The 26,584-nt window shown below is 38.8% G+C and overlaps 1 protein-coding gene across 3 annotated transcripts; it reads right to left on the reverse strand.

Moving 5' to 3' along the window:
- Positions 1-26,233, reverse strand: LOC110043644 (uncharacterized). 3 transcript variants are annotated; one of them, XM_089297543.1, is made up of 22 exons: positions 25,932-26,232; positions 22,317-22,508; positions 21,536-21,607; positions 21,102-21,227; positions 19,912-19,983; positions 19,253-19,361; positions 18,925-19,076; positions 18,787-18,831; positions 17,652-17,774; positions 16,385-16,501; positions 14,449-14,526; positions 11,293-11,359; positions 10,601-11,152; positions 9,785-9,880; positions 9,043-9,094; positions 8,538-8,650; positions 7,685-7,809; positions 7,382-7,520; positions 6,850-6,948; positions 3,489-6,172; positions 2,806-2,861; positions 1-2,375 (listed from the first exon to the last, which is right to left on the reverse strand). In XM_089297543.1, the coding sequence occupies exons 2-22, from the start codon at positions 22,407-22,409 to the stop codon at positions 2,135-2,137; spliced, it is 5,211 nt and encodes a 1,736-aa protein (XP_089153669.1). In that variant the 5' UTR covers positions 22,410-22,508; positions 25,932-26,232; the 3' UTR covers positions 1-2,134. The 3 variants fall into 3 exon arrangements, with proteins under 3 accessions (XP_089153669.1, XP_089153674.1, XP_089153661.1); XM_089297548.1 differs by lacking the exon at positions 6,850-6,948 and having other exon boundaries at positions 25,932-26,233; XM_089297535.1 differs by lacking the exons at positions 22,317-22,508; positions 25,932-26,232 and having other exon boundaries at positions 21,536-21,909.
- Between the last annotated feature and the right edge of the window lie 351 nt (positions 26,234-26,584).

The following is a 26,584-nucleotide window of genomic DNA, read 5'->3' on the forward strand; positions in this document are numbered from 1 at the left end:
TTTACTTTTAAAAATACAGAATTTTATTGCTGCAAAAAATAAATGTTTGCAAGTCGTCTAACAATGGGAACATTTGCAAGTATTACACAATTACCTCTCTACTACTGTTTACACTGTTTGAAAACATTCTGGAAGGTTTGAAGCGCTTAGAAATGGCAAATTTGGACAAATTTTACGAAACTGGTCTCCTAAACATATTGAATTATTCAGAAACCAAACGAGTCACCCCTTCCATTAAAATTTCCGACATTCAATACCTTGTATACAAATGTCTTAGGATGGTGATTTATATGTACTAATTCATATGTTATATTCTCTTTCGATCCATCCCACTTCTATTTTTTTTCCTTTCAAAGCTACAACCTCCAAAATGTGAAACGATAAATACAAAAATACTCTTAACGTTGAGTGCAACGTCCTAATATGACCAATTCTCTTTGATCTGATCACTGGTCAAAGTTACTATTTTTGCATAATAGCCAAAATGAAGCGCATAACAAGTGAAACAGATTTTCCATATCGTGAGCTCGCTCGCCATTAACGCCAATAAATTAACCTGTGTAATAAAATCGATGTTGTAACCTAGTTCGTTCATGGTGCTTATGTTTATAGTCGACTTCTCCTGTCCCTGAATCTTTCGGTCCAGGGGGGGGGGGGGGGGGACTTCCATATAAAAAGGCCAGGGGTGCTCGTCGTGCCTCCTAGGGGTTGAAAAAGCGGTTTGGTTCCTCTTAGGGTGTTAAGCCTCCGGAAATTCACAACTATTATGAGAGTCAGTTAACCCTTTGAATACCAAACTGAGGCCAAAAAATACCGTTTTTAACCGTTTAGTCAGGTTTTTTTAGCTGCCATGACGCTAAATAAGCCTAACTTTTGCTAAGAAAGCTTTTTTTTCACTAAAAGGAGAAATTTTTCGAGGATTAGGCACAAAATTGAGCAAAATTTCAATTCGGGGCAGGCGCATAACCCAAAATGTGGACTTTTTTTTTGCCATTAACCGTTCTGAATTTTGTTTTTTGCTCCCTTTCCTTTCTGTTTTTCTCGGCCCTTTTACACTGGTAACCTTTTGCGTTGTATGTTCTTTCTGGCTGCCGTGAAAAGTTGGATGTTAATTATGGGCGAAGCCTAGAAATGGACCTTGATCAATCATAGGCATATTGGACCATTTTACCACCGTTTTTGTACCAAAACTGACAACGTTGTTTTTCGATTTGCGACGTCGGAATGTCGTCGATATCTAAACCTGACCATTGTGCGGAAAGGCCTAGCCTAGTGCGGCTATCTGCTCATCAAGAATATCTGATGACATTTAGATTGATGACGTCACAAGTGGTACAAAGAGCACGACCATTAAGTGGCCGTATATGGCCACTTGGGCGTCAAAGGGTTAATGGGTTGTTTTAGAATTGGTTCTTCTTAGGGGTAAAAAAAAGTCAAGCCACGCCCACAAAACAGGCTCTTGGTACCTCTTAGGGGTTCTTTTCAAAATTTCCGACGAGCACCCTAATTCTTTTTATAAGTGAGTCCCCCCTCCCCTCCCCTCCCCGGGCTTTCAGTGTGATTTAATTTAACATGCCACAGATGTGAGTTAGGACTAAGCATCACAAATCCTCAGTGATTTGTTCATTTTGCCAATAGTTATTTTTCTGCTCTATCTTTATCGCCGATGGAACTTAACATTCTTACCACCCGGGTGGGCAACGAACGATTGGTGACATCTCGCTGAGCTGTAATTAGAACATGGAGGTGACACCAAATGACATGGATTTCTTCGCACTATATGTTAAAACAGCAAAAAATTTAACTTATTTTTCATGCATGAAAATAAAATTTTGCGAAACTAATCACTTTTACACAAGGCTATGGTATGGCCACATACACCGGCTAGATCTTAGCAAACAGCGTGAAATGAAAGTCGCCTTCTTATCTTTGCTAAAAGAATCCCACACCACGTAAACAGCGTCGACATAGATGCTATGTATGTAAATATAGACTGAATGAAGTAGAGACACACGTGAGAATTCTTCCAGAGAGACACCGGAAGACCAATCTTTCTTTACCCAGATAACATAAACACATATCTGAGAATTCTTCTAGACAGAAGCCGGGTAAAACAAATCTATCTTTACCCCAACTAACAGTTGGACTCCAATGGTTGTGACAACCGTGCTATGGCGTTCTCCAGAGTCATTCTGTGCCCCAGGCTTTTGACTCCCAGCTCACGCAGTTCAGCCTTTGTTAGATCAGGAAGATGAGCTCCCTGGATATCGTTTTCTCTGAACGTGTCCTTATATTGAGCCATGCTTATAGAGTCCAGCCAGTGACACACGTCATCGCAATCCCAGTCTAACACTGGTTTCTCCATGTACGCTTGCCTGAAAGAAGATGTACCACAGACAGACTACGGTCAGTACAAGCATGCTAATCAGAGTTCTTACCTATTTATCAACTTGAAATAGATAAAGGATACTTAACCACCATAACGTCGTTGTAAAACTAACGTTTCGAGCGTGAGCCCTTCTTGAGAGTAGGGTAAACGTCAATTGACAAATAGCTAAGTGTTTCACTTGCCGGCCGACGCAGCCCAACATTTCTTAAAATTCCCGTTCAAGACAGAAAATAGATACAGCCATTTCACATTTTCACTCCGAAAAAAAAGATAATTCACGGCTCATGTAATACCCCGGATAGTGACGCCAGCCTTTTACTATGTCGTCCCTTAGTAGATCAGAAAGAAAAACTTTTCTTTATTTTTCGCTTAAAACCTAGCGATATAAATTGTTATAGCAAAAGAGTACCCCTTACATTGGCCGAGAATATCCACCAAATATAGACGAAATATCTGTGAACGGCACTGTTTCCTGAAAGATTAAAAAACAAGCACACTTCCGTATTAGGTAAAAATGTTTCCCTAACTGACTAAAAACTACTTCAAATACATATATTGTCAGCTCAAAATCTCAAACAAGCGCGCGCATAATTATCTGTTAATTTTGCTCACTGTCCAAGTACAATCTTAACAATTTGGGTAGTGTACAAATTAACAAGTAATTTGAACGGTTACATTCGTAAAATTTCCCAATTGGATGTAGTCCTGTTTACATATGAAGATATTCTCCTCGAAGAAAGGAACCTTGAAAACAGAAACGATCCCGACGCAGAGCTTTAATGCAGGCGAGAGCTGTTTTGGTTTTTTTTTTTTTCCCTCTCATTTCCAAGATTAACAGTCCATGCTAATCGAACAAGGTGTTAATTGGGGAAGGAGGGATCTTCAACGAGGTTGTGATTGCCAGAAAGTAACAGTATGAGATTATGGCCATATCAACCTTCTTTTCTTTATATTTCCCTTATTCTCCTTCGAGGCCATTAGCTGGGTCGTCACGCAACGCTTCTCTCCACCTAGTGAAGAGAAGCGTTGCGTGACGTTATACCGGCCTGGAAGACTATATTCGCCTTTCTTTTCCCGAGCGGAGATAAAACTACTATACCTTATTGCTGTCATCGCTCCCTGCCGATGGAGAAGGGCTAGCCATGTCGTCGCGGTCTTCTCGAGGGTAAAATGCTAGCGCCTTTGGTTCCCTGGGAGAAAATTCCGGTGGGGGAGGTAGTGGAGGGGACTCTAACGCCACGTAAGGTTCATCAGCAGAGTCTGTAAATAGTAGTGGAGGCGGCGGTAATTCAAAGTTACTATTTTCATTTGCATTGTCTGGAATAGGCGTGTTTAACTCATCGTCAATATGCGGCTCTATAGAGCCCACAATTTCAAGTGGAGTAACCGGTTGTGAATCTGTTCTAGTGATGGAATCCGTTCTCGCAGAATCCTTCAGTGTTGGTGTTACCGGCTCAACAACATCGATGTCATTGTAATCCGTTCGAGGTGAAGTCCTTACAGGTTTAGGGTCCTCTCGTTTAGATTCAAATGTCAGCTTAATTTGGAAGCCTTTCTTTGTCGTTATAGTCTTGTTAAATCTCTCAGGCTCAGTTGTCTTGCTAGGAATGCTCTCCTCTGATTGAGAGCTACATTCGTACCACGGTCTGGTTGTATTTTCCACGTTCAGTTCGTGCTGCTCCGACGGCCATACAGGCGGAGGAACAAATATCTCGTTGCTTGAATCACTGCCACTGTTCCAGGAATTCAAACTCCAATTTTCACTCTCCGCTTCTTTTCTAATAACCTCATCTAACAGCATAACGGATCTATCCTCCTCTGACAAAACCGGAGCAGGAACTTCAAACGGAAGAGACCGTTCTGTTGCACTACCAGGCGATTGATTACCTGACAAAGAAGACTTCCGTTGAACAGTAGGTTCATCTCCTTTTTGCCTACGTTGTTTCATATCTGGTGAGCTTAAACGCTTCTTTGGAGGAACAGGAGGCGTGGGTTTCCCGCGAGAATTCACTGCTCTCGCCTCCAACACGAGAGATTTTACTCTGTTATTATTCTTTTCGGGAGAATGAAATTGTTTCTCGATGCCTGTATTATGACTCTGCTTGTCAGTCTGCTTGTCAGCCTGCTTCTCAGTGTGCCCTTCTGTGGTTGAGTCAGTTTCTGAATGAGTCTGGGTCGAAATGCGAGCTGCGCGCGCAGCTACAGCCTTTGCCAGTAAATCGGTATGTTGCACGGCGAAATTGTGCGAACCGCCAGAGGCTGGGGCCGAAGAAGTTGCATTATCCTTCGCGGCAGATTTCAATTTCGATTTCTTAGCAGATAACGCATCTGCTGTAATGAGCCCATTAACAACTGGTGTCGCGGGAACGTCCTTTTTCTTTGTAGTGAGAAGAGAAGGTGGTGGTGGTACCGAGGGTTTGGCACGGACGCCAGGCGAAATAAGAGGAGGAACCGGTGGTGTAGACTGGTTAGCAGTTGCACGGGGTTGACGATCAATGCTGACTGGTTCGGATAACTGTCTCTTAAATTTCTCACTCCTCGTCACGCTACTTTTACGGCCAGTCTCCGTGGAATCTATGGAAGACTGCCTGTTCATGTCACGTGTAGGGGAGGTCGGAGAGGTGTAACGACGATAGATATCAGCTGAAGAGGCTAACACAAGCCCCGGTTTGTTTAAATCACTGCCTTCACCCTTTGAGGTAAGAGAAGAACCGTCCTTATTACTTCTCTGTTGTTGTCGAGGCATCGTATTATATCGCTCAGTTCCATTAGTTTCCACTGATGATCTGTCACACTTACTATCAACTTCAACGAATTGCTCTTCGAGACAAGTCATTATTTCACTGCGAACTTTCTCCGATGATTCCACCTTCTTACGAGGGGTGAATTTCGCCGGAGCGCTGGTTTTTCTCTCTTTCGGATCCGTCGGTTTAAATGCTGATGGGGCCTCGGTTTCAGGAGCAGACGACTTTCGACTCATTCGCTGGGCTCTAGCCGCGACAGCTTCCTGAAGTGCATCTGATAGAGTTCGGGGTTTCGGGGGAACAGGGGGTTTCTCTGGCTTGTTTGCTACCGTCTCATCTCCGCCTGAAGGTTTTACTTGCGCCCTAGAGGCACTTGTTTCAACTGCCGGGCTTGATTCGAATACATCCACTGGAGTTGCTACCACTGTTCTCTCAGGCTTGGCTTCCCTGCTCTCCACCGCAACCACGGTGGCTTTCACAGGCGTAGCTACAACTGTTGTCTCCACGTTACTGGAGCTTGCTGATCTTAGTTTGCTTCTGTCCAGAGTAGCGTAGCTGAATGGCTGGTTATACGCCAAGTCACGCCTGGCTTCGTTCGGGGGGGAGCCGTGACCGTTCATCAAGTCAGACTCGTTAACTGGATTATCTAGATTCGGAGTCGACTTGGATGTCATGGCGTATTTTGATAGCGCAGTCCTATCCTCCGATACGGAGCGTAACAGCCTGGGATCGTTAGGGACGACTGGCATGGCCACAGGAACCGCGGCTGAAAGAGGACGCTTGCCAACAACAGAGTCGTAAGATGGAGGCAGCATGTTTTGCACAGACTGAGCTCTTTGATAAGTGGTTTTCCCTGATCTTAGATCAACACTTGAATTACGCTTCGCTAGAGATTGTCCTTTCATTTGCACTCCCACTGGTTTACGAGCTTGAGGCTTTTGTCTTTGAAGACTGTGCCAACGATTTTCCTTTGAAACTGTAATGACGCTGTCTACACGGTAGTTCGCAGGCTCTTCGTAACTATCACCCATACTCATTTCTGTAAGGTGAAAAAAACACTCATTAGAATCAAATGAGATATTTCGCTGCTACTCCAAAATAGACTTTGTATCAGCACCTTTAATAGGTTACACTCTGACAAAGCATGGGACCCAATAATAAATGTGATACTATATTTTGAAAAAGGGACCTGCTTTTGCTCTCTCCAAAGTATCTATTTTATCGTTTCTGTCCTCGTGTACCGGTTCACAAGAACCGATACAAAACACCCTACAATGTTCAAAAGCTAAACAAAGGTTCGTAAAGAAAGGAGTACAATGGTTATTCCCTCTGTGTACCGGTACACCAGGACACAACCATTTTATCGTTTTCTCTCCGAAGACAAATGACTTTCATCACCTGTGCGTGAAGTCATAAACGCCATTGTAATCAACCAAATAAGATACAACTGACAGTGAAGGATGGGATCCTTACCGCATTAACTGCACATTGAAACACGTTTCATTATATCAATGATTTTCTACTAAATCAAACACAGAACAGCCGTGCGACACTTTAGTGTAACTGGTTAATTAATCAGTAAAATTATCTTCGATTTCTGCCCACACTGTTTTAAATTAGCCTTCCTTTGGTAATGTTCATTAACTACCATTACAAAAGTGTTATACCATAACTAGAGTTAAGTGCATTCGTTTGGAGAACGACCTGGTTACTAACCAAAGAGCGAGGGTCGACTGGATGACAGTGTAGTCATTCGACCCAGGGTCAGTGTCGTAGACGGGTCACGGTCAGGGGGAGCCGGGGGAAGTTTGAAACCTACATGTAGAAGATGACAACGTAAGGCGTTAACATGAATGACGTTACAATAGAAAATTATACAGAGAAAAGACTGATCTAGACTAAAACACAAACTAACCACAGTCAGAGTAGTTATAGGAAGGAAGGAAAAAGATGGCATGTATGGTGAAACGTTAAAAGCATTTCTTACCAACAATCATTTTTACTTTAAAATTATTTTTCACTGGAGTAAGCGTCCATTAGTTTGCTAGCTTAAAACTCGATGATCAGTGATTCCATACAAAACAACATCGTATCCATCTTGTACTCTATGCTAAAGCTGTACTCAGTTTTAGCGTGTTCCTTCTGATCTTTTACTCGTCCATCCACACGATCTCTGTGGCGCTCCCGCGCTCACAATTTTCTGAAGAGGAGCATTTTACTGCCGCTCTAATCTTCAATAATCACATACCTTTACCATCTGGATGGTCCGTTCCATTTACCGATGGACTCTTCACCGTCGCTATTTTTAACGTGACTGTATCGCCACTCAATTTAATCAATTCTACCACGTGACCATGCGTTGCCGTGGTTACGTCCTCGCCATTGACCTAGAAATGACAGTTCACAAGGGATGAATGGTGAACATTCTTAACGTACATTAGATTAGCTCGATCTGTCAACACAAACACCTCTTCTCAGAGAATCACACCAAAGCAAAGGTTTAAGTCCTCTGGCAAGCTTAACTTTGTAACCGGGAGGATTGCGTACTGACCTCTAATATGAAATCTCCTGTCTTTACACCTTGCAAGTCTGCCTGTCCACCCTTTTCAAGTTCTCCAAAGTACTGAAGAGCTGGAAACTCAGGCGTAGGTACAAAATTCAGTCGTGGAACTTGCGCTGTCGGTAAAAACGTTAAAGTAGCAAATCAAAATAATCTTGTTCTTGATGGTTGAAATCGTTCAGATAGTTCATATTTTGTAACTGATACAAAGAAAAGCCACCCTGCTGTAACCTTTTGGTTTTTTGCTATTCTTCCTTTCTTCCAAAACTTCAATTTTCTAGGTTTTTTGTTGTTGTTGTGGTTGTTGTTTGCTTGTTTGTTATTATTATTATTAGAAAAAGTACCGGAAGCGTTTTTGGTTGCAATCTCGTGTTGGACACTTGACTGAGCAAGTCTTCATTCTGACATCGAAAGACAAATGAAGAAGTAAAGAATGACGTTTACGGCATAGCTGGCCAAAATTAAACTTCTGTCGTCTGTAAACTGAAAGTGAAAATCTTTGCATTAGCTGTGAATCAGAGATCTTTCTTTTCTTATTGTCTTGGCGTTGGACTGATTAGGACGGGGGCAAAGAAAAGAAAATCAGAGACAATTTTGTCCGTTAACCGTAAACGACGTTCTCAACTCTGGTACTGCTGTGCTATTTCTGACTATAAAACGGAAACTACTGGGATCCTTAGCTTTAGACGAGCTACCAACAACAAAGCGATCCTTTTTTTGCAACTATGTATTAAAATAATTTTGGATCATAGTACTAGCCTTAGCAGCTGCTATTTTAGTCGTATTGCAATGGAAAGCGATGGGTTACCAGCCTTATGGCGAACGGAATAAGCAGATTACTCACAGTTCGCTCCTCTCATCTGAAATCCAAATCCTACACCAGTTCTTTTCAGAGTAACTAGCCGAGGAGGTTCAGCAGCGTTCACTGAACCAATATGGATCATATCTTGGAAGTCACTGAAAGAAACGAGTACCGATATAATTAACCGTATAAACGGATACGACACCAATATACTAAAGCCAGCTTAGCGCTCTCAATTCCATCCTAGTTGATCGAGCGACAAACGAAATTCAACCGCTAATTTTGCCCATACTTGTACTTGTGAGTACAAGAAAAGCTGGCAGCAAAAGCAAAGGAAAAGAAAGACCTACTTGTATGCTAGCACCGTTACTAATCAATTTTAACGTTAGTAATACTCGAATTCGACAAGAATCGATTACACAGTCGTTAATATAATCAGCAACCGAACAGCAAAACGTAAATACATATATTGGCGCGTTGAGTTGACAGGAAACTCGCGCTGTGTTGTGTTATGTAGACAGGTTTGAAAGACACTTTACAAACCTACCTCTTGGCTTGTGACGGTGGCCGACCAAACAGCGTCTTCGGTCGACTTTTACCTGGTAATTACCAACGCAAAAAAGCAAGGTTAAAACGGCGTGACCGTAACCCTAATCCCTCGTAGCGATAAAAGAGCATTCAGACTAAAAGACCTAGGCTTGTCATCATCGAGGGTAGAGGGGGTCGCTACGCAATGTTGCGTAACGACTGCAAAGAAGTCCGATTAAGAATAATGATACCAATAATAACAACAACAACAACAATAATAATAATAATAATAATAATTATACATTTAAACACGTATAGCGCTAATACTATGAAATATTCAAAAGCGCTTTACACATAAAAAGAAGCTAACAAACTAAAACAAAGATCTAAAAAAGCATAAAATGCGCTAAAAATACAAAAATATAAAACGGCTTATGTAATTAAGATTTACAAAAATTATAATAGGATTGCACAAACCAAAAACAATATTTGCAACTAAACTCGCAGTCTCCTTCCAAGTTGTCGTTTGGGGTCGTCATGCAAGGCTACCTCGCCCGTTTTGCGTGGTGACAACAAACGAAAGCTGCGAAGGAGACTAATAAATATGTGCGAAAGAAACTCGTGGGGAAGATTGTTTTATTACAGGACATGGAAATATGAGTGGTGTTTTTCTTTCCTCGGGAAAACATCAAGTGAAATACGAGATTGGACCGCGTGTGATATGAGAAACTGACCAATATACTTATATGTGAGTCACGTACCTTTGCCTTTCTTTTCTTGCACATATGAATGGTGAAACCAGCCTGTTGAATTTCCTACTCGACCTTCCCAGTAGCCTTTTTCACCAACATACAACACTGAAAACAACACAAATTTGCACCATCACACAACGTGCACAATTAGCCAAAAGAAAACTGCAAATCACTGGAACACTCCCGAACACGATGGCATCTTTATTTCCATCACTAAGATTGGCTCTTATAATCCCAACAATTTATGATGCATGGTTTTTGACGAGTTGACAGAAATGAAAGCCGTGCTGTACGTACTGCTTCACACAATCAGCAAGCGGGTACTTGTAATTCACAGATAGGTTTCCGATTCAAAACGCCCCCTCTTTGTTACCACTGAAAACAGTGAATTCTGGTATTCCCCAGTTGTATACAAATACCAGCGGCTCTTCGATTAATCACGCAACACTACACTATTGTTGTTGTAGATCACTTTCCGTCTGACCTTTAATCTACGCCTCTACACAAATACCTCCACAAAAGCAACTAAAGCGCAACTAAACACTCGATTAGAAATATTGTTTCTCGAAAAAAATGCGCTCATTTTAATTCTAAACAAAAAGAAACAACCCTTTCGTCCTGCGCTTGGATCACTTTCATTCAAACAAAACCTAGCTGAAAAATCATCCTAGACGGTTTCGAATTAAGCTCTAGAACATGTCAATGCATGTTGCTCTCACATTGCCGTTATATCAAACCAGCCAATTCCGATGGCACAATTCTAATCTTATTATTATAGACTCTAAGCCGCTCAAAGTATGGCGAATCCACCGTTGCGCGACATACCTTCGACTTCATCGCCTTTCACGAGCGCGAGCTCTCCTGCCATTTCAGGTCGATAATCCCTGACGGCCACGAATCGTTTGCCAGGATTGCTAGCGTATAGTCTCTTGCGGATTGTTGCTGCTCCAGAAACCACCTTGACAGGTGGTACAACAGATTTCCCCGATATGTTTGGCATCGAGTACTGATGCCATGATCTCTTCTTTCGTTTTTCTTCGCGCGGGGACAGCTCACCCGAGTCTGACTCCGAACAATACGACGAGTCTGAAGCCGTGGAGCTCATAGACAGAGTTCTGTTCCACTTCTCTTCTGAGTCCTTATCGGTTTCGATATCGCCATTCATTGTTATGTTGTGTTCCTCAACCGATGCCGTTTCTGAGGCCGTGGTAGATGATGGTACACTGTGTGTTGACGAGCCCGGCGATGGCGGCGAGGAGTCGCTCTGCACCGACAGCTGAGTATCCGAAGATGTCCGAGGAAACAACGAAGATGCCTTCGGCTTGGAAACGGATTTACGACGGCGGGTACTGTAAGTGGGCTTCCCGGAGAATTTGACTGAAAGGAAGATAGAAGAAAACAGAAGAATATTCGTGAATGAAACGTCGAGATCTAGTTCAGAGGTCAAGTTCTAAGAACTAAGCAAACTGTAAAATACGAAGAACACGAAGAAAACATCAACTTATTGTACAATGTACCTATATCCTTGTCTCTGAAATTCCTAATTAACTCAGCAAGTCCTTTATTCCCACTAACGGCTGCTACCTGCAGAAACAACAAAATTGAATTACTGGTTAACTCTAAAAACTACACATTCACCCTGTTTTTAATCTTGCACAGCAGATGTTCCTTCGGTCATCCAAATAAACACTTCACCATTGAGTAACCCTGAGCATTTTCATGAAAACAGGGTTTTTGCAAACCTCAGGAGCCGACACTTAGTACATATAAAAGGAAATTATTACCAGAGGTTTTCTTTTTGTTGAGACGAGGTAGAGAAAACAATAAAAATAAATCGCTAGAGGTCTTCTCTTTCAGTTAGTTGGGCGAGCGGCTTCAAGCACTGAGTACAACCTGACAGAACTGCTCCGTGTAATGAACACGTCTACTATAAATATTAATGAAAAGTACAAACTGAATTTACACATTGTCAGAAACAGGTTGGACGAAATACATACACACTTATTAGTTTTCCCCAAGGGCGCTTTCTAGAAACTAATTACAAACTTTAAAAAACGCTTACAATGTCAACGGTAAATATGCTCTGACAATGCAAGGAAACAGAACTAAAAAATAGCTAACAGCCTCTTCTAATTTAACATGTCAATAAGGCGTATACTATTAATAATCCTGAATAAACTCTTTGAACATGGTCCAAAGTTAAAAAAATCGTAGAATTCCACAGAAAGCCAGCCTAGATGAACTTCCTCTTTAAGTTAGACAGTGTTGACATGTGCTCGAGGGCTCGATATCTTTTATTGTTCGTCAGTTGGAGTGTGCAGCTGGAGCGGAGAGTTATTGCCTTAAAATAGTCTAAACAGTACGACTCGAAAACGTTTGTGGTTGCCGACAACACTGCTTACACTCTTTTTTAAAAACAAAAACCTAACGATGGAAATTTTCCACGCCCAAGCTGGATAGTATTATTTTTCTTTAAGTATTCTTATTTTTCTGCCGACTTTACGATGTACTATCAAATAGAACTGTATGGTGTCTGTATCGTGTTACATTTCGAGCCATACTTTTCAAAGGTAAAATAAAGTTCAGTGAAAAATATTATGTGATTTGACTGTGTTTTATTTTCTATCAAGACCCAAAAAATGTTCCTAACAAAATCTTAGCCATGGGTATAATCTTAATAATTTTGTCAATTTCAGTCTCAATACTCATGAAAAAGTTTCTTCAAAAATAAAGAGTGTACTGCTACGATGGCGCGAGATTTATCCTCTAAAAAGACGTCGATTGAGCAAGCACAATAAAAACCGCGAAGGATTTTTTTTTTCGTCCGCTCCGCGCTCGCTGTTGTCCTTCGGGCTCCTTTTGGTAAGCTAGTCTCGCTCGTTCGCTCCTGACCAAGAAAAGAAAGAAACGGATGTGGACAAACCACACGAGAATGTTTACAGACCTTTACATAAAAATGTACATAATCGCTGTCTCCGTTCAATGACTTCCAATCCATGGCCAGACATTCTTTTGGCTGGTCACGCGCTCCTCTCCAACGAGTACGTGACAAGGCAAAACAATGTCTTCTTAAGGCTGCCCAAAAGGTAAACTAAATATGAGGCTGTCAAGGCTCTTAAAAGTGTCATATAGTAGCTGGTTTAACCAAACGATAGTCAGTCAATGGTCAATTGTATTCGCGTTAGCAATAATCCTACAGCTCAAAACTCTACACTTCCTGAAGTTTTTTTGTTTTTAATTTTACATTCTTGACGAAAGTGATCGACCACTGTTTCAATAAAAAAATGAAGCTAACTTATAACTGCTAACATAACTAGCAAGACTAATTAAGGTCGCTTACCGAGCACGAAGGCGAGGAACGTTCTCGGGCCTGAACAAAATTATTTCGCTATCCTGCTATACATATGTATGTAAGGTCTTTCTCAGCTCAGCTTTCTCATCTAAAAGGCTGGTTGATTTGCGGAAATTCCGGCGGTGGTGGATCCAGACAAGATCGAATATCACCAGTTTTGTGTCGGAAAAGTAAGTTTAAACAACGATATTATGGTTTTTCACGATCATTTTTTATAAGAACACGGCAGTTATTATGCAAGGAAAAAAACCCAACGTGACCTTAGTTTTCATACCGAGCAGCTAGCACAAACCTAAGATAGACGGTGCGTCAGCTCAATCATGAGTATCGAATGAAAGACAACTTCAGCCCTGAAGCCCTTCTAGGCTTTATAAATTCATTTCTGCCACTGACCTGTTTAGAAGAATTATAATAAGCCAAAACTTGGTTTCGACAAAGACAACAATCCTCGGTCTCGTCTTGTTTAATTTTAATCCAAATTATCAGATGGCTATGGATTTTGCTCTGGGTTTTTAGAAGAATATTCTTTCCCTAAGTTTTTCATTTGCATACATCGTAAGGCAGGGAAAAACATAAATTACAGATGCGAAAAGGATACTTGCTTATGCTTCCTAAAAATCATGAACTTAGGAACATTCTTGAATTGTTTGACCGTGGAAGTGAAAACCAAAACAGTCCTGGGTCAAACTCAATATGTTTGAGTCTCGGTAATCAATCTTGGCAAAACTTGCATTAAACGTATGAAACACTAAACATGTATCTGATACTGCCGTACAAGGAGTTGAAAAAGCTTTTCCCAGAACAAAGTTACACCCCCATACAGGTATTCCTTACAGCTCTCGCCGCCGGCACAATGGCAAGTCTTGCAATACGATATCCAAGCATGAAACAATAACTTATTGTTCCTTCCACTTATGCAAAATTATATCGCGCGCTGTGCTTTCTGAAATGTCACGCGAACTACACGTAAAACAAACAATAAGAGGCTAACATCGATCCTTGATCCAGCAAGAGTAAAACGGAACGTTACACATCAGGGTATCTGGTCTGTCTGAGCAAACTACAAAACAGGAAATTCATTTTCCATGCGATGAGTTTAAAATATTCAGCGAAATAATAAATGCAATATAAATTCAAATTTAACGCTAAACCTCGAAGATCAAATTACAAGTCGATGGATTGTAATTGTGTTTTGGGCCAAACCGCACGAAAAATTTAATTTCTGTCGGCAAAAATTTTTAAGGAGACAAGTTCAGAATATATTAAATTGAGTACCTTCTCCGAGAACTTTCGATTAAAACCGCTCAAAACGTTGTCTTACCTCGTAAGCAGATTGATTGGCGAAGTTTAGAATACTCTTCTTCGCTCCTCTGAACAGCAACACTCTGGCACATTCATCCTAACAGAAGAACACAAAACAGTTAGCACTCACGTTACACGAAACTGAAATAAACTACACCTATACATACTAGAGATAGCGACAGTTCCTGAAACACCGAAACTACCGCAATGACTAATAACATAATAAATGTGTGAACTACTGTTAATATACGGATCCATCCGTTACCTTATGAGATAAACCGCTAGGAAACTGCTTCTGGGCACATTGTGGCCTTTACATACTGTACTACGTACTTAAACAGCTTAACAATCACCAGCACTGTTAGACTGCGAGTGATTCTTTCATCAACACGTGGCCTGATATCGAGCGCAGCGCAAACTTTTCAATATTATTTTTTAAATTCGTTCTGCAATGACGTGACCAACGAGGCATTTCCTAGCTAGCGAATATAAGTACCGCATTTAGTAGTCTGTGCATGAATATACAAAATGTGACTCGCCAAAAATAGAGCATATCAGTCACATTATAAAGTCAGGTGTTGGAAAACGTTTGCCTATTGGATAAAACGCTTATATTTGTTCATTAATGTGTTAGCAAACTAAAACGAACGACAGTCTAAACAAAACCACATTTAAAAAGGGAACAAAAAAACCATCGTCTAATAATTATGCATGATGAATAACCTCTTCTGAAAATTATCTTTCCTTCTAATCGAATTTCAGGTGATAATCAAAACTGAAGTTTTATTGGCCAGCGATCATTAATTCGCTCAGCGTTAAATTTAGAACTTCGTTTAACCAAGCGAACGTTAAAAAAAAGAAAAGAAAAAAAGAAAACAAGGGAACTAGAATTCAAGTGGCAGACAAAAACACAACCTCTTAGGAGGTCAAGCTGAAGCTTCTTCACAACAAAGGCTATTGAAATTGAACAGCAGGGTTTCCTCTTACTGAAAACACCACAACTATTGATATGCAAAAGAAAATTCACCGAATGCTTATTTAACCATACTGGTTTACTTATACATAACCTGCTTAGAAACCAAGGACTCTATTGTTTTGCGGTGCTGTTTCACTACCTTGCTTGCTAAAGTTTGTTTCACACAGTACAGAGACTTTCAACCAGTTAAGTACCTTTATACTATAAACAAGGACTGAACTCTTCAAATTACAAAATCAGTCCCAAGTTCCAAGATCAGTCCCAAAATTCTCTTTACTGTTTATAGCACATTTCTTATAATTCAACTAAAAAGAATTTGAATCTAAATCACGATAACTAAAGATCGTTTTCACTGTCACACAATAAAAATATAAATGATTCAAAAATAATCTGGTGGATGTAAGTCAAGAAAATGCGATCTTACAGAAGATAAATAAAGGAGAACCTTCTCTACGTTTTAAGTCTGTGCGCTACACTAAACTTCAGATATTTGTCAAAATGTTTCGTGCAAATTTACAGAGCTCAGCATGGAGACACCCTGTTGCTGCACATGTACCTCCGTAGTAGACCAATAGTAATGTGACGACGTCACGTGAAAACGATCCATTTCCTGAGAAATCTTTAAATGCACATTAAAGGCAAGGATTCATAGTTTGTCTCTCCAGTAAAAACCATGAGAGAAAACAAAAAAATGTTAATTGAACGTGTATCTTGCATTAACCCCCTCTCTGCACAGACGTTCTTGATTTTCGCTACAGTATTAATGTACTTGCATATTTTGGTGTTTTGCTTGCACACTACCCTCCCAACTTCATTGCTCCCAAATCTCATAACTTAACTGAGCATCGAATCAATCGGCTCCATACTGATTCATAAATCCAGAGTTGTTATGCACATGAACAAGACAATTTTTTAAACATCAGTAAGGAGAATTTTGATGTTGGTCATCAGGGACTAAAGGGGTGCAAGACGGAGTTACCTGATTATTTAATGCTGCCACGTGTAATGCTGTGTTTCCTGTTGCTGTGCGAGCATCGATTTCAGCCCCATAATACAACAGATGCTCCAGGTGTTGAACAAGACCATTTTTACAAGCCTGATAGGTAATGAATAAAACAATTCAGGTCCTATAATACAATCACCGGCAATGCATGACGAACCGGTAGATTCCAGAAGAAAGGTTTGACAAAACCTACCTGCGAGCATGAAGTGATTGCAAATGCTTTCAGGGTAATAATGCCAGAATTTGAGTTACATCTCTACACTGGCAGGCCACATACCACTAATTAACAACTAGATTATGAGACTGACATTTCTATGAGGTAAACGTTGATGAGGCAAAAGGCCGAGTCAACTTTCCCGTCATAGAAATTGAGAATGAATGCCGTAAACATCAGCAGATAACCCGCACTTCCAGATAAGCCGTACCCCGAGTTTGGCAACTTAAATTTTTGAAAAAAGGTTTTTGGAAAGAAACAAAAATAAATCAAACGTGGAGTCTTGAGAAAGATGCTTTACAATAATTATAAATACCGTTTTCAATGGTAGAACTCTAACTAAACTTCTTGAAATAACAGTTATTTCCAAATACCAGGGTATGTACACTCACCATTTTTTTTTTTAGGGAATTCAAGTTTTTAATGCCACATAACAGTAAGTATCCCTCTTTTAATTATTTTCTCAGCAATTTGTTTGTTCAACCAGCAATGTTTCTAAATTTTCCTTCAAAACTTCGGAAAGACAAGAAAACGTTCCCATTTTGTACGTATCTCCAGCATTGCATTCATTTAGGCTACCAGTAGAAGTCTAAATTAGAACAATCCTACTGGTATACAATATACTAAAGCAAATGCGGCAATGGAATAGGTTGAGCTATCATAGAGTTTTGGAGGAAAATGTAGAAATACAACTGGATAATTCAATTCCCTGGTACACTAAAGAAGGAAAATTGAAGCTCATAATATAATTATCATTTAGTAGCCACTCAGCTGTGGTCTATTGGAAATCTACGTATCCTGATGGGTTCACTCGCTGTTTTGATTTGCCGATAGACAACAATTTGCTTCTTTGCTTCTCTTGAAACTGAAAATTATTTTCACACATTGCAGTTTTGTCAACTGAAACAATTCAACTACTTGTCCTTTTTATGAAAAATAGTCAACTCAGCTACACCTTCTTGACTATTCGCTAATACATGTAGAAAACTCAGGCTCCTGGTCTAATTGTTAATAAAGGGCATAGCTCACCAAGTGTATTTCCTGCATGCCTTGATGATCAGAGATGTGAAGCTCGGCATGATCATTGAGCAGAATCTCACAACAGTACGGGTCACCCCCATGTAGTACAGTGTGGAATAATGGTGTGAGACCCTACAAGGAAGGCAATTCAAAATGGCATCAACTTCACTCATGTGCACTACACTGTACTTAACACAGCATATTAAAAACTCGCAATTCAATAGATAATGTATTCCTTAGCTCAGTCCAGCTTAGTTCTTTCAGTGACTACATGTAACATTATCAACCACTGGATCATTTCATAATGCAATTTGAGAGTTTTCATTGGCTTAGCCATCATGGGTTATGAGCCATTATACCATGACTTGTTCTACAAATATGGCAAGCATACTCAGGATTTTTTTGTGTTTTCATTTTTAGTTTAGTTTAGTTTTCTATGTTTTGGGAGCGTTTTTAATGAAACAATTATTCCACTTGCGCTTGTTGGATATTAGATGATTAAAGCCAACTTGGTGCTAAACACCTCATTGGCTATGCACTGCGCACTATGCATTTGGTGCTATGAACCTCATTACTGTCTCATATCCAACACACACTCGTGGAATAATATTATTGTTAAATACACATGTATGATACATTTACTGATTGCCTTCACTGCACATGTATTTTAACAGCATCTTAAACATGTCCTCCAAAGAACGTACAACATTATTGGCCTCCAATGATGAACATAGTCCTTAAACTATTAAATAAGTAGACTGGACCAGGTTCTCAGTTTCTTCTAGCTGCATGTAAACATTAGCTCCACAACAGATACATTTATACGTAAAAGTATTCTGTCAAGAGAAATACTTGGTATTGTCTCTTTTGTGAGGTATACATGTATGTAGCTCTTTACATGCACAAGCACATTAAAAGCTGAATCCTACAATCTAGAGGCCTTTAGGGGGAAATGAAAAAAGTTCAAGATTATGAGAGTTCGGGATACATGCAGCTGACAGTAAAATGACTGAAAAGTATATTCAAGTACAAAAAAATTGAACTCGAGATAGCAGGGAGTTCACAATAATCAAGTCCAAAATAGTGAGGTTCAACTGCACATGTATGATCAGGGTATATCATATTTAATTTCATCTATCCCTACCTTTAAGTCTTTGTAATTTGGTGAAGCTCCAAAGTCTAAGAGAGTCTACACAATAAAAGTAACAATAAAAGATTTCAACAGTGTCAACCACTAAAAAAGTACTAAATAACACAGATAAACATTTGAACATTATAATACCTTCACAGACATTGCCTTTCCAGAGGCAGCTGCTCGGTGAAGAGGTGTCAACCCCTCTTTCGTCCTGTAGTCCAGTAAAGCTCCACCATTCACCAGTGTGACTATCATTTCACAAGCATTGTCTTTGGTCACTACCACAGACAGTGGAGTTTCTAAAAATCAAACAGTAGCAATGTAAGCCAATCCTTTTCCCTTAAAATTTGGGTTGGTTGTCAGGAAGCAGAGTGCTTACCATATGCTGATCAGTCCAACTTTTATGCAGCACTCATCTGTATTGTACATGTGCATGTACATTGTATAGTAAAAATGCTCTGCTTCTGCAACTTACCTCCAGATCTTTCATCATGAAAATTAGGATCAATTCCTCTTTCTGCCATCTTAGCAACTTGGCTGACTGCATTGGAAGAGACCAACTCCATGAACTTTCGCTGATTTGGCTGGTGAAAGAAACGTACATTGTAAACATTAATTAACAGGGTAAATTGAGAGTGACTAACGGTGTGACGGTATAACGGTGACTATAGGTTTTTTTTTTTTTTTTTTTTAATTTAACTCGTTTTTGTTATGTCCCCGTATTTGTAGGGGAGTTTTTCCCCAGCTAGGTGGTTGATGACATTCTTAATAAAGTTTCTATCTATCTATCTATCTAGTACAACAAGCTAGTGAAATTTGTTTTAGCTGGCATATATCCACTGTCTGTATCGGCCAGCAGTAGAAACTCAAACAGATAACCAACATGTATCATGTAAAACCTGGTGAACAATACTTCTTTTCTTTAAAAGCTTGGACTATGTAGTCTGTATACAAGCCAAGTGGCCCATCAGGCCACTGTACACCTTATAAAAGTTATGGTCTTACATGTAAATGTACCTATACATGTACCAGAAATCCATTCAAGATGAGCTAAACATGAATTGAAGAATACAAGTTTAGCATACCTGTACATACAATAAAACAATTTTAAGAACCAACTCTATTCCACCTCACCTTTGCATTAACTTTTTGTAGAGTTTTTTGTTCATAAACCATAGAACGGTAAATTCTTCTTTTGACTTTAAACTAAAGAAATAAGTAAAGTAACTTTACAACTCCCACAACATATATTTTTATATGTAGCATAAACACTTTTACTATCTGCATGTTGAAAGTCACAATGTATTTTAATGCAAGTCCCGCACTTATCATATTAACGTACCCTCTCACAATAAAATGCTACAGAAGACATACAACTTAGATTTGTATGACATTGTCACCCCTTAAGACACTTCAAGCACATAAGTAGAGGAAAGAATCTGCTAGCCTGACTGCAAAATCCACTTGCCCCAGGCTATGTGATATGAGTCAAGTATACTACAGGGCAAAACAAATTGGTGAGGATGAAAAACCTTGGCAAGTTGAACACGTTTTAGGACATACTAGGGGTGGTGAATGGTAAATGCGAGACTTTGTGAGACTAACTTTTTTCTCTACGAGCCCGACACATTTTGACTTCTCTAATTGCAAGACCAAGACTTCAGAGTGTTTTAAATGCAAGCTCAAGACATAGACTTTCTTAGCTTTGAAAAAAGTCGAGACTGTAAGACAGCTTTGTGAAAAAAATTGAGACTGCGAGACACAAAACCACTAAAAATTTTGCAAGACCCACGGTTTTTGAAGGCCACCACCTGTCATACTGGATGGGAAGATCTCAAGAATGTGCACGGCTCACTCAGTTATTCAATTTGTTTTGTGGGTTTTTTTGTTTGTTTGTTTGTTTGTTTGTTTGTGTTTTTGTTTTTCTACCTATATACCCTGGGAGCCTGTTCATGACCTACAGGCACTGTAAGGCATTTACTCTCAAATTTGTGAAGGTCTCTCAGGAATCTAGTTAAGCCTGACATAAACTATAGTTCTCTATATCCCTAAAGATTTGCCAAGTTTGACATATGAATATTCTATTTTGGTTCTCAGACTAACAGAAATACAGCTAAGGGAATAATTTAATATTTACATGAAAAACCTGAACCGCAATTTCTTTTAAATCCCCAAGCCTTGGAGCCAAGTTAAAATATTCAATCTGTTAAAAAACGACTACCTACACCTGTAAAATCTTCTAATAATATTCCATGATAACAAGAAAAAAATATTGTTCCAAATTTAAAGATTCAATTTAACACGATAACATGTTTGCTACATACCTCAAGAACTGGAGGAGAACCTGACAAGGGGTAATCAACAAATGGTCTTTCCTCTTCAAGAAACTTCCCCGACTTTCCATTGCAAGGAGGGTCGTAGAAGCCATAATTCATAGCATCTTTAACACCCTATGAAGTTTATCCAACAAGGATTTTAGAACTTAACCTGATAATCGAAAAGTTAATCAAAAGAAGAGACAGGCAACACACATCTACTATGCAAATTACACACTATGTACAATGTATATTCAAAATTTTAAAACATGAAGATTTGTCACTCTCTAAACAACAGAATGTCGGTTCGTCTGGGGCTATCACACACTTCCACAAAGTCAATAGGACTCCATTGTGCATGTGTGCAGAGAACAAAAACATTGTAATCTCATAGCTTGGCCACTTTGTGTCCTGTGCACAAATGCACTTTAAGTAGCCCTTACCTTAATAAGCTCGTTAACCACTTGTAGCTTGGCAGTCCATACTTTGTCAAGTACATCAAAATGATAAAGCTTCTGTAAAATCAAAATCAAATTCATTGAGTACATGATTGCGCACAAGTACATGACTGTACAATGTGAGCGTTGACTAAAAGTTACAATGTGTGATAAACTAGCCTTGTTGTTTCTAAACATATTCAATTATTGACCTTGGGAGAATTATTTTGGTCTTTAAGTCACATCACAATTCCGGTCCAGACAATCAGAAGCATTATATTACATGTACCGTATCTTGACCTTTTCCCAGCTAGGAGAACAATGATCCCAGCTGGATATTAGGGATTTAAAAACAATGTTCACCAAGTATGCAAAGCTTAAAATGCTTGAGAATTAAATTTCATAGGCTGATGATGATTACCCAGCATGGGTTTCAAAAGTGTTTCTGATCAACCAGCTGCAGTTTCTTGTAAAAATACTACCATGTGAATATATATAGCAAAAGAGCATAAAGTTAATGAGTGTAAACAGAAAAAAAAGACTGGATTACAAGAAAAATAAATATTGTTTCAAATTTCTATTCAGTTAAAAACTTTTTAAACCAGTTTGGCTCACATGTACAGTGTACATGTACATATATACCACTCTTCATTTCAGATTATGATGATAAATACATGTACATGTATGAGGCAATGAAAAAAATATGAATAAGACTGGTTTTGAAACGTTTCAAACTACTAAAACCAAATCACACCACAAAAATACATCCTAGCAAGGAGTTCCTCACCTGGGTTTTTTTGTCTGGCAGAGAGATCAGCACTTCAAGAGTGCTGGCTTCTTCAGTACTACCATTTCTCTCCACTTTGGGATTGTCCTTCATTTTAAAATCACTAAATCAAAACCTTTCCTTGTTGAGTTTGTGCCAATGTACCTTTACATAGCCCAGTTGAACTCACTTGGGGCATTGAATTCCTTTTACCTATAAAAAAATACTCTGGTCAGTCACATACAATACCATTCCCAAGGATATTAAACAGTCTTGAATGTGGTGGTTTCCTGAAGTATCAATGTTCAGTAGAACACCTGTACTACTTATACAATGGACAACCTACTTTCTTCACACTACATTCCAGAGATTCACTAATAAGAATGTTACAAATTACATTTCAAATTAGTACTCAAAGTAGTATTTGTCTGTTGTTCCTGCAACTGTAAGTTTTAGTTCTTTAAGAAAGCTCTAATATTTTGAAAAACTACGAATGACACCCAATAATTTCCAACTGTAATATATATCATTTAGTTTACCTTTACACCTTATAGTCAACTAGTGTATAAATGTATGTGTACTGTAACTTGAGAGGTAAACACCTACCGTGCCGTAAAGGCTTTCTAGTTTCTTTAAGGTCTCCTTTCCACTTAAGTTTAAGTTTTTTATTATGTTTTTGTAATGGTCCTTTACATGGCAAATACAATACCAAAAAAGTGGTTCCCATGGAAACAAATGACTCAAATGTGACCGCAGCATTGTCTTTCATTTCTTAAGTTTTAACTGTCATGAGTTCTCATGCATTGTAATACCTGTTGTAAGTTGTAATTTAACAGTTACATGAATCATGGTCTGTGATTAAACACAATGATTACAAATTGTGCAAAGTAAAATTGACACTTCACACATCAAAATTTGTAATAGTCTGGGCTGTCATAAATTGTCAAAACACATTTCCATGTTTTGCATTAAACATGTAAAGTAGCTCATAAACTAAGAGTCATTGCCATTTTCTTGTCTGTCATTCAACACTTGCAATCCCTCAAAATGTTTTGACAGCAATCAAACTGAATAACAACAAACTGACAAAAGAGCAATTCTTCTCAACTAACAGGTAACCAGCTTCACTGCCATAGACCTGGTGGCAGTTTTGGTTAACTTTTTTTCAGAACAGTGTTAATGTTTGTACCTTGTGAGTCCTTAGCATCACATTGTTTGTATAAAACATGATAGAAAAGAGTTACCGGTACTAAGAAACAATGTTTTAAAATATGTATGCACAATTATTATTGTGCGTACATAATTCAGTTTAAAACTGAAAATTTCAGAAAAAAGCACAAGTCTCTCTATTTTAATGTATTAAAAACTATCTCGACAACAACCACAGACATACAAGTACATGTAGTACATCAAAACAGGTCCATGTAACATACCAGCATTCCTTTGCTAACCTCTTCCCCTCAAATTGGTTGGCGAGTTGCTGCCAAATTTTTCTTTTGCTGCCAAATTTTTCTTTTTCTGTCTTTCTTAACATTTATGACTACTAGGCGGCATTATATCTCAGAGTCAATTAGTATACTCTGTACATGACCTACTTTAGAAAGCCGAGTGGAAACTTTTCAAAAATATCAGTACTAAGACTACCCCCTGCATAACATACTACCAGAGCAGGATCATACTACTCGTCAGCAAAAAGCCTCTTCAATTTTGCTGGCACAATTAAATACTGACACCTTTAAGAATAATCTTTTATTATCAAAACATTAGCTTTGAAATATAACAAAGCAATGAGCTCTTTCCAAGATGGTTTTAACCTCTTTTTGAAAACACGTCATATGCATGGTGCACAACCTTTCATGTGGAAATGAATTTAAATTGCAAGACAATAAATGTGCAAGGAAAACTCATTTCCACATGGAAGGTTGTGCACCGAGACTCTTTTTTGAAACAGAGGTAAGGGCAACTCGGAAATGGCTTATTAACTCATAGTTTTTTTAATAATTTGTAATAGTCATAGTATTTATTGTAATGGTACATGTACTTAGTTTTTAAACTTGTACCTTTTGATATATTTGTTACCAGACACTATTTTATTTCATCATTTTATTAATTAGTAAGAAGACACTCGCAATTCTTACAAGGAACCACATCTCAAAAAATTAAACAAAAGCTAGATGCAGTTTCGCATTTTTGTGTTCCCAAGAAGGAAAGGACTCTACATGAACAATTCACGACGCTGAAGAACAACCAATTATCTTATTACAAAAAATTTTCTTATTTAGACATTTTGCTAATGCTTGTAAAATGTTCTGTCCCTAATATGTGGGTAACATGGAAACTTTATTATTGTTTAACTAGAATTATTTAATATACACTGCAAACCAGTTACTTACTCTTTTAGCATCATTTCAAAGATATTTAAAGAATATTACACATAAGCTTTATCACATGTACAATTTGATTTGAGTTTATTATTATCCTCATGCCCATAAATAGCAACCTGACAATTGTACTGTACTGTACATGCAAGCTTATATAACTTGCTGTACATTCCTATAGTTATTTATTTGTCATGATAATACTGTATGTGTAACTCAAGGTTCATGTTCACTACTACATGTATGCACACTACACTGTAACACTATAACATAAATCCTTCAGAACACAGCTTCACAAGATAACACTAAAATATGTGAGGATCTGATCATTTCATTCATAAGTACAACTCGTACATACATGTTTATGAATGACAGATCCTACAATTCAATGAGTTTGCACTAGAATACCCTGATCGAAGAGTGATATTCAAGCTTTTACACGCCAAGGAACTTTCTCAATATAATAAAAAAACCACAAAAACTTCAATTGTACTTAAGCTCACAGCCGACAAACTTTCAAAGTTGCCAGTTTCCTGTGGAAAATTCCTTCATGGGAGGCCATTATCTGAATCAACGCTCCTTAATCTTAAAGTTACAATCGTACACGTATATCTTTCCCTTGCAAGGCAGCCAATATATAAAATTAAAAAGGGACACAAATCAATATCATTAAGTCTTAGTTCAAAAGACACCGAACTAAACGATCGCGCATTTATTCGATTAAAATAATGCAACCTCAAAGCCCAGTTTATTCATCGCCAATAAAACTTGACCTTCGCAATCGTAAACTACACTTATTCTTAGAAACCAAAAGACCTGAGCAACTGAAACACCAAAAAAAGATCCATGATTCTTAAGGTAGTGTGGCTAAAGATTTAGGATACGCGTTTTAGCTTGTAACATCCGTCCGAAAAGTTGTGAACTCTACTCAGGTTACGAAAACCTGTATTCCTTCGTGAAGGAAATCACGACGAATCCATTTGTAAACATTCGCTGAATCCCCTGTAAAAAAAATTTCATGCAACTGGATAACGTCACCTTCTACCAATAATTTTCCTCTTTTGTTCAAATAATCCTTAATTCACGATGAGAAGCTCAACAATCTGTAATTAGCTAGAGCAAATTTTTACGTCGTGTACGGCCGGGTCGATACGGGACAGTTTCGGGTGCGGAAAACAACTTTCGTGCCATCCAGAATAAGAGTAAACATGTTTCACTTAAAATAGGTAGTTTCTCTAAGCGCAAGCGGAAAACCTACCTTTCCTTTCCCATTGCCGGTAACTCGTATTGCGAAACACGTCGAATTTTCAAGTGTTTTGCTCTTCTCCACGAAGATACAATAACCGGAGTATACAGACGCCATTTTCTGTATCACAACGACCATATCACTTACAAGGCACGTGACGTAAATCGAGCAAAGTAATTGGTCAAGAGGTTCGTGACCTGACAATCAGTGTTTGTTGCCTTTTGCCGCGAAATTTTACCAGAGAATCGCAATATCTAAGCAAACGTTACAAGAAATCGGCTTAATCAATGACCACACCAAGACTAACACAACAGTTTTTCGATGTAAATTTTACTTCCCCGGATACGTCAAAGTTCAAGTGCTTTCATTTCATACTTTGGATTTTTAATCGAACATTCCACAACTTTCCACGCCCCTCTGTCATGCATCACTTCCGGCGCAAGCAAGAGGATTTCATTCAAGCAGAAAACTTTCAAACAAAAGGTGAAAAAGACTGGAACAGCCCTCTTTGTTGTGTTGAGATAAAGGACGCGCTGTTATTAGGATATGATTATTGAATAAAAGCACTGAATATTGACTAAAGAAACGGCGTAGAAAACCGGAAAGATAAACACAGAAAAAGTCAGAAAATTTTATCGCAATCTGATCGTAACCGTGAAAGCAAT

The sequence above is a fragment of the Orbicella faveolata genome, unplaced genomic scaffold (assembly GCF_042242905.1).
Source record: "Orbicella faveolata isolate gen_17 unplaced genomic scaffold, um_ofav_v1 contig_1, whole genome shotgun sequence".
Lineage (NCBI taxonomy): Eukaryota > Metazoa > Cnidaria > Anthozoa > Scleractinia > Merulinidae > Orbicella > Orbicella faveolata.

Excerpts from the sequence above, each read along its gene's own strand:
- LOC110043644 (XM_089297535.1), bottom strand. The coding sequence starts at position 21,727 with ATGTTTAGAAACAACAAGGCTAGTTTATCACACATTGTAACTTTTAGT. Across the intron at positions 17,775-18,786 it reads CAAATTACAAAGACTTAAAG|GGTCTCACACCATTATTCCA; the intron begins GTAGGGATAGAT and ends CCTTCCTTGTAG. Across the intron at positions 7,810-8,537 it reads TCAGATGAGAGGAGCGAACT|CGCAAGTTCCACGACTGAAT; the intron begins GTGAGTAATCTG and ends TTTTACCGACAG.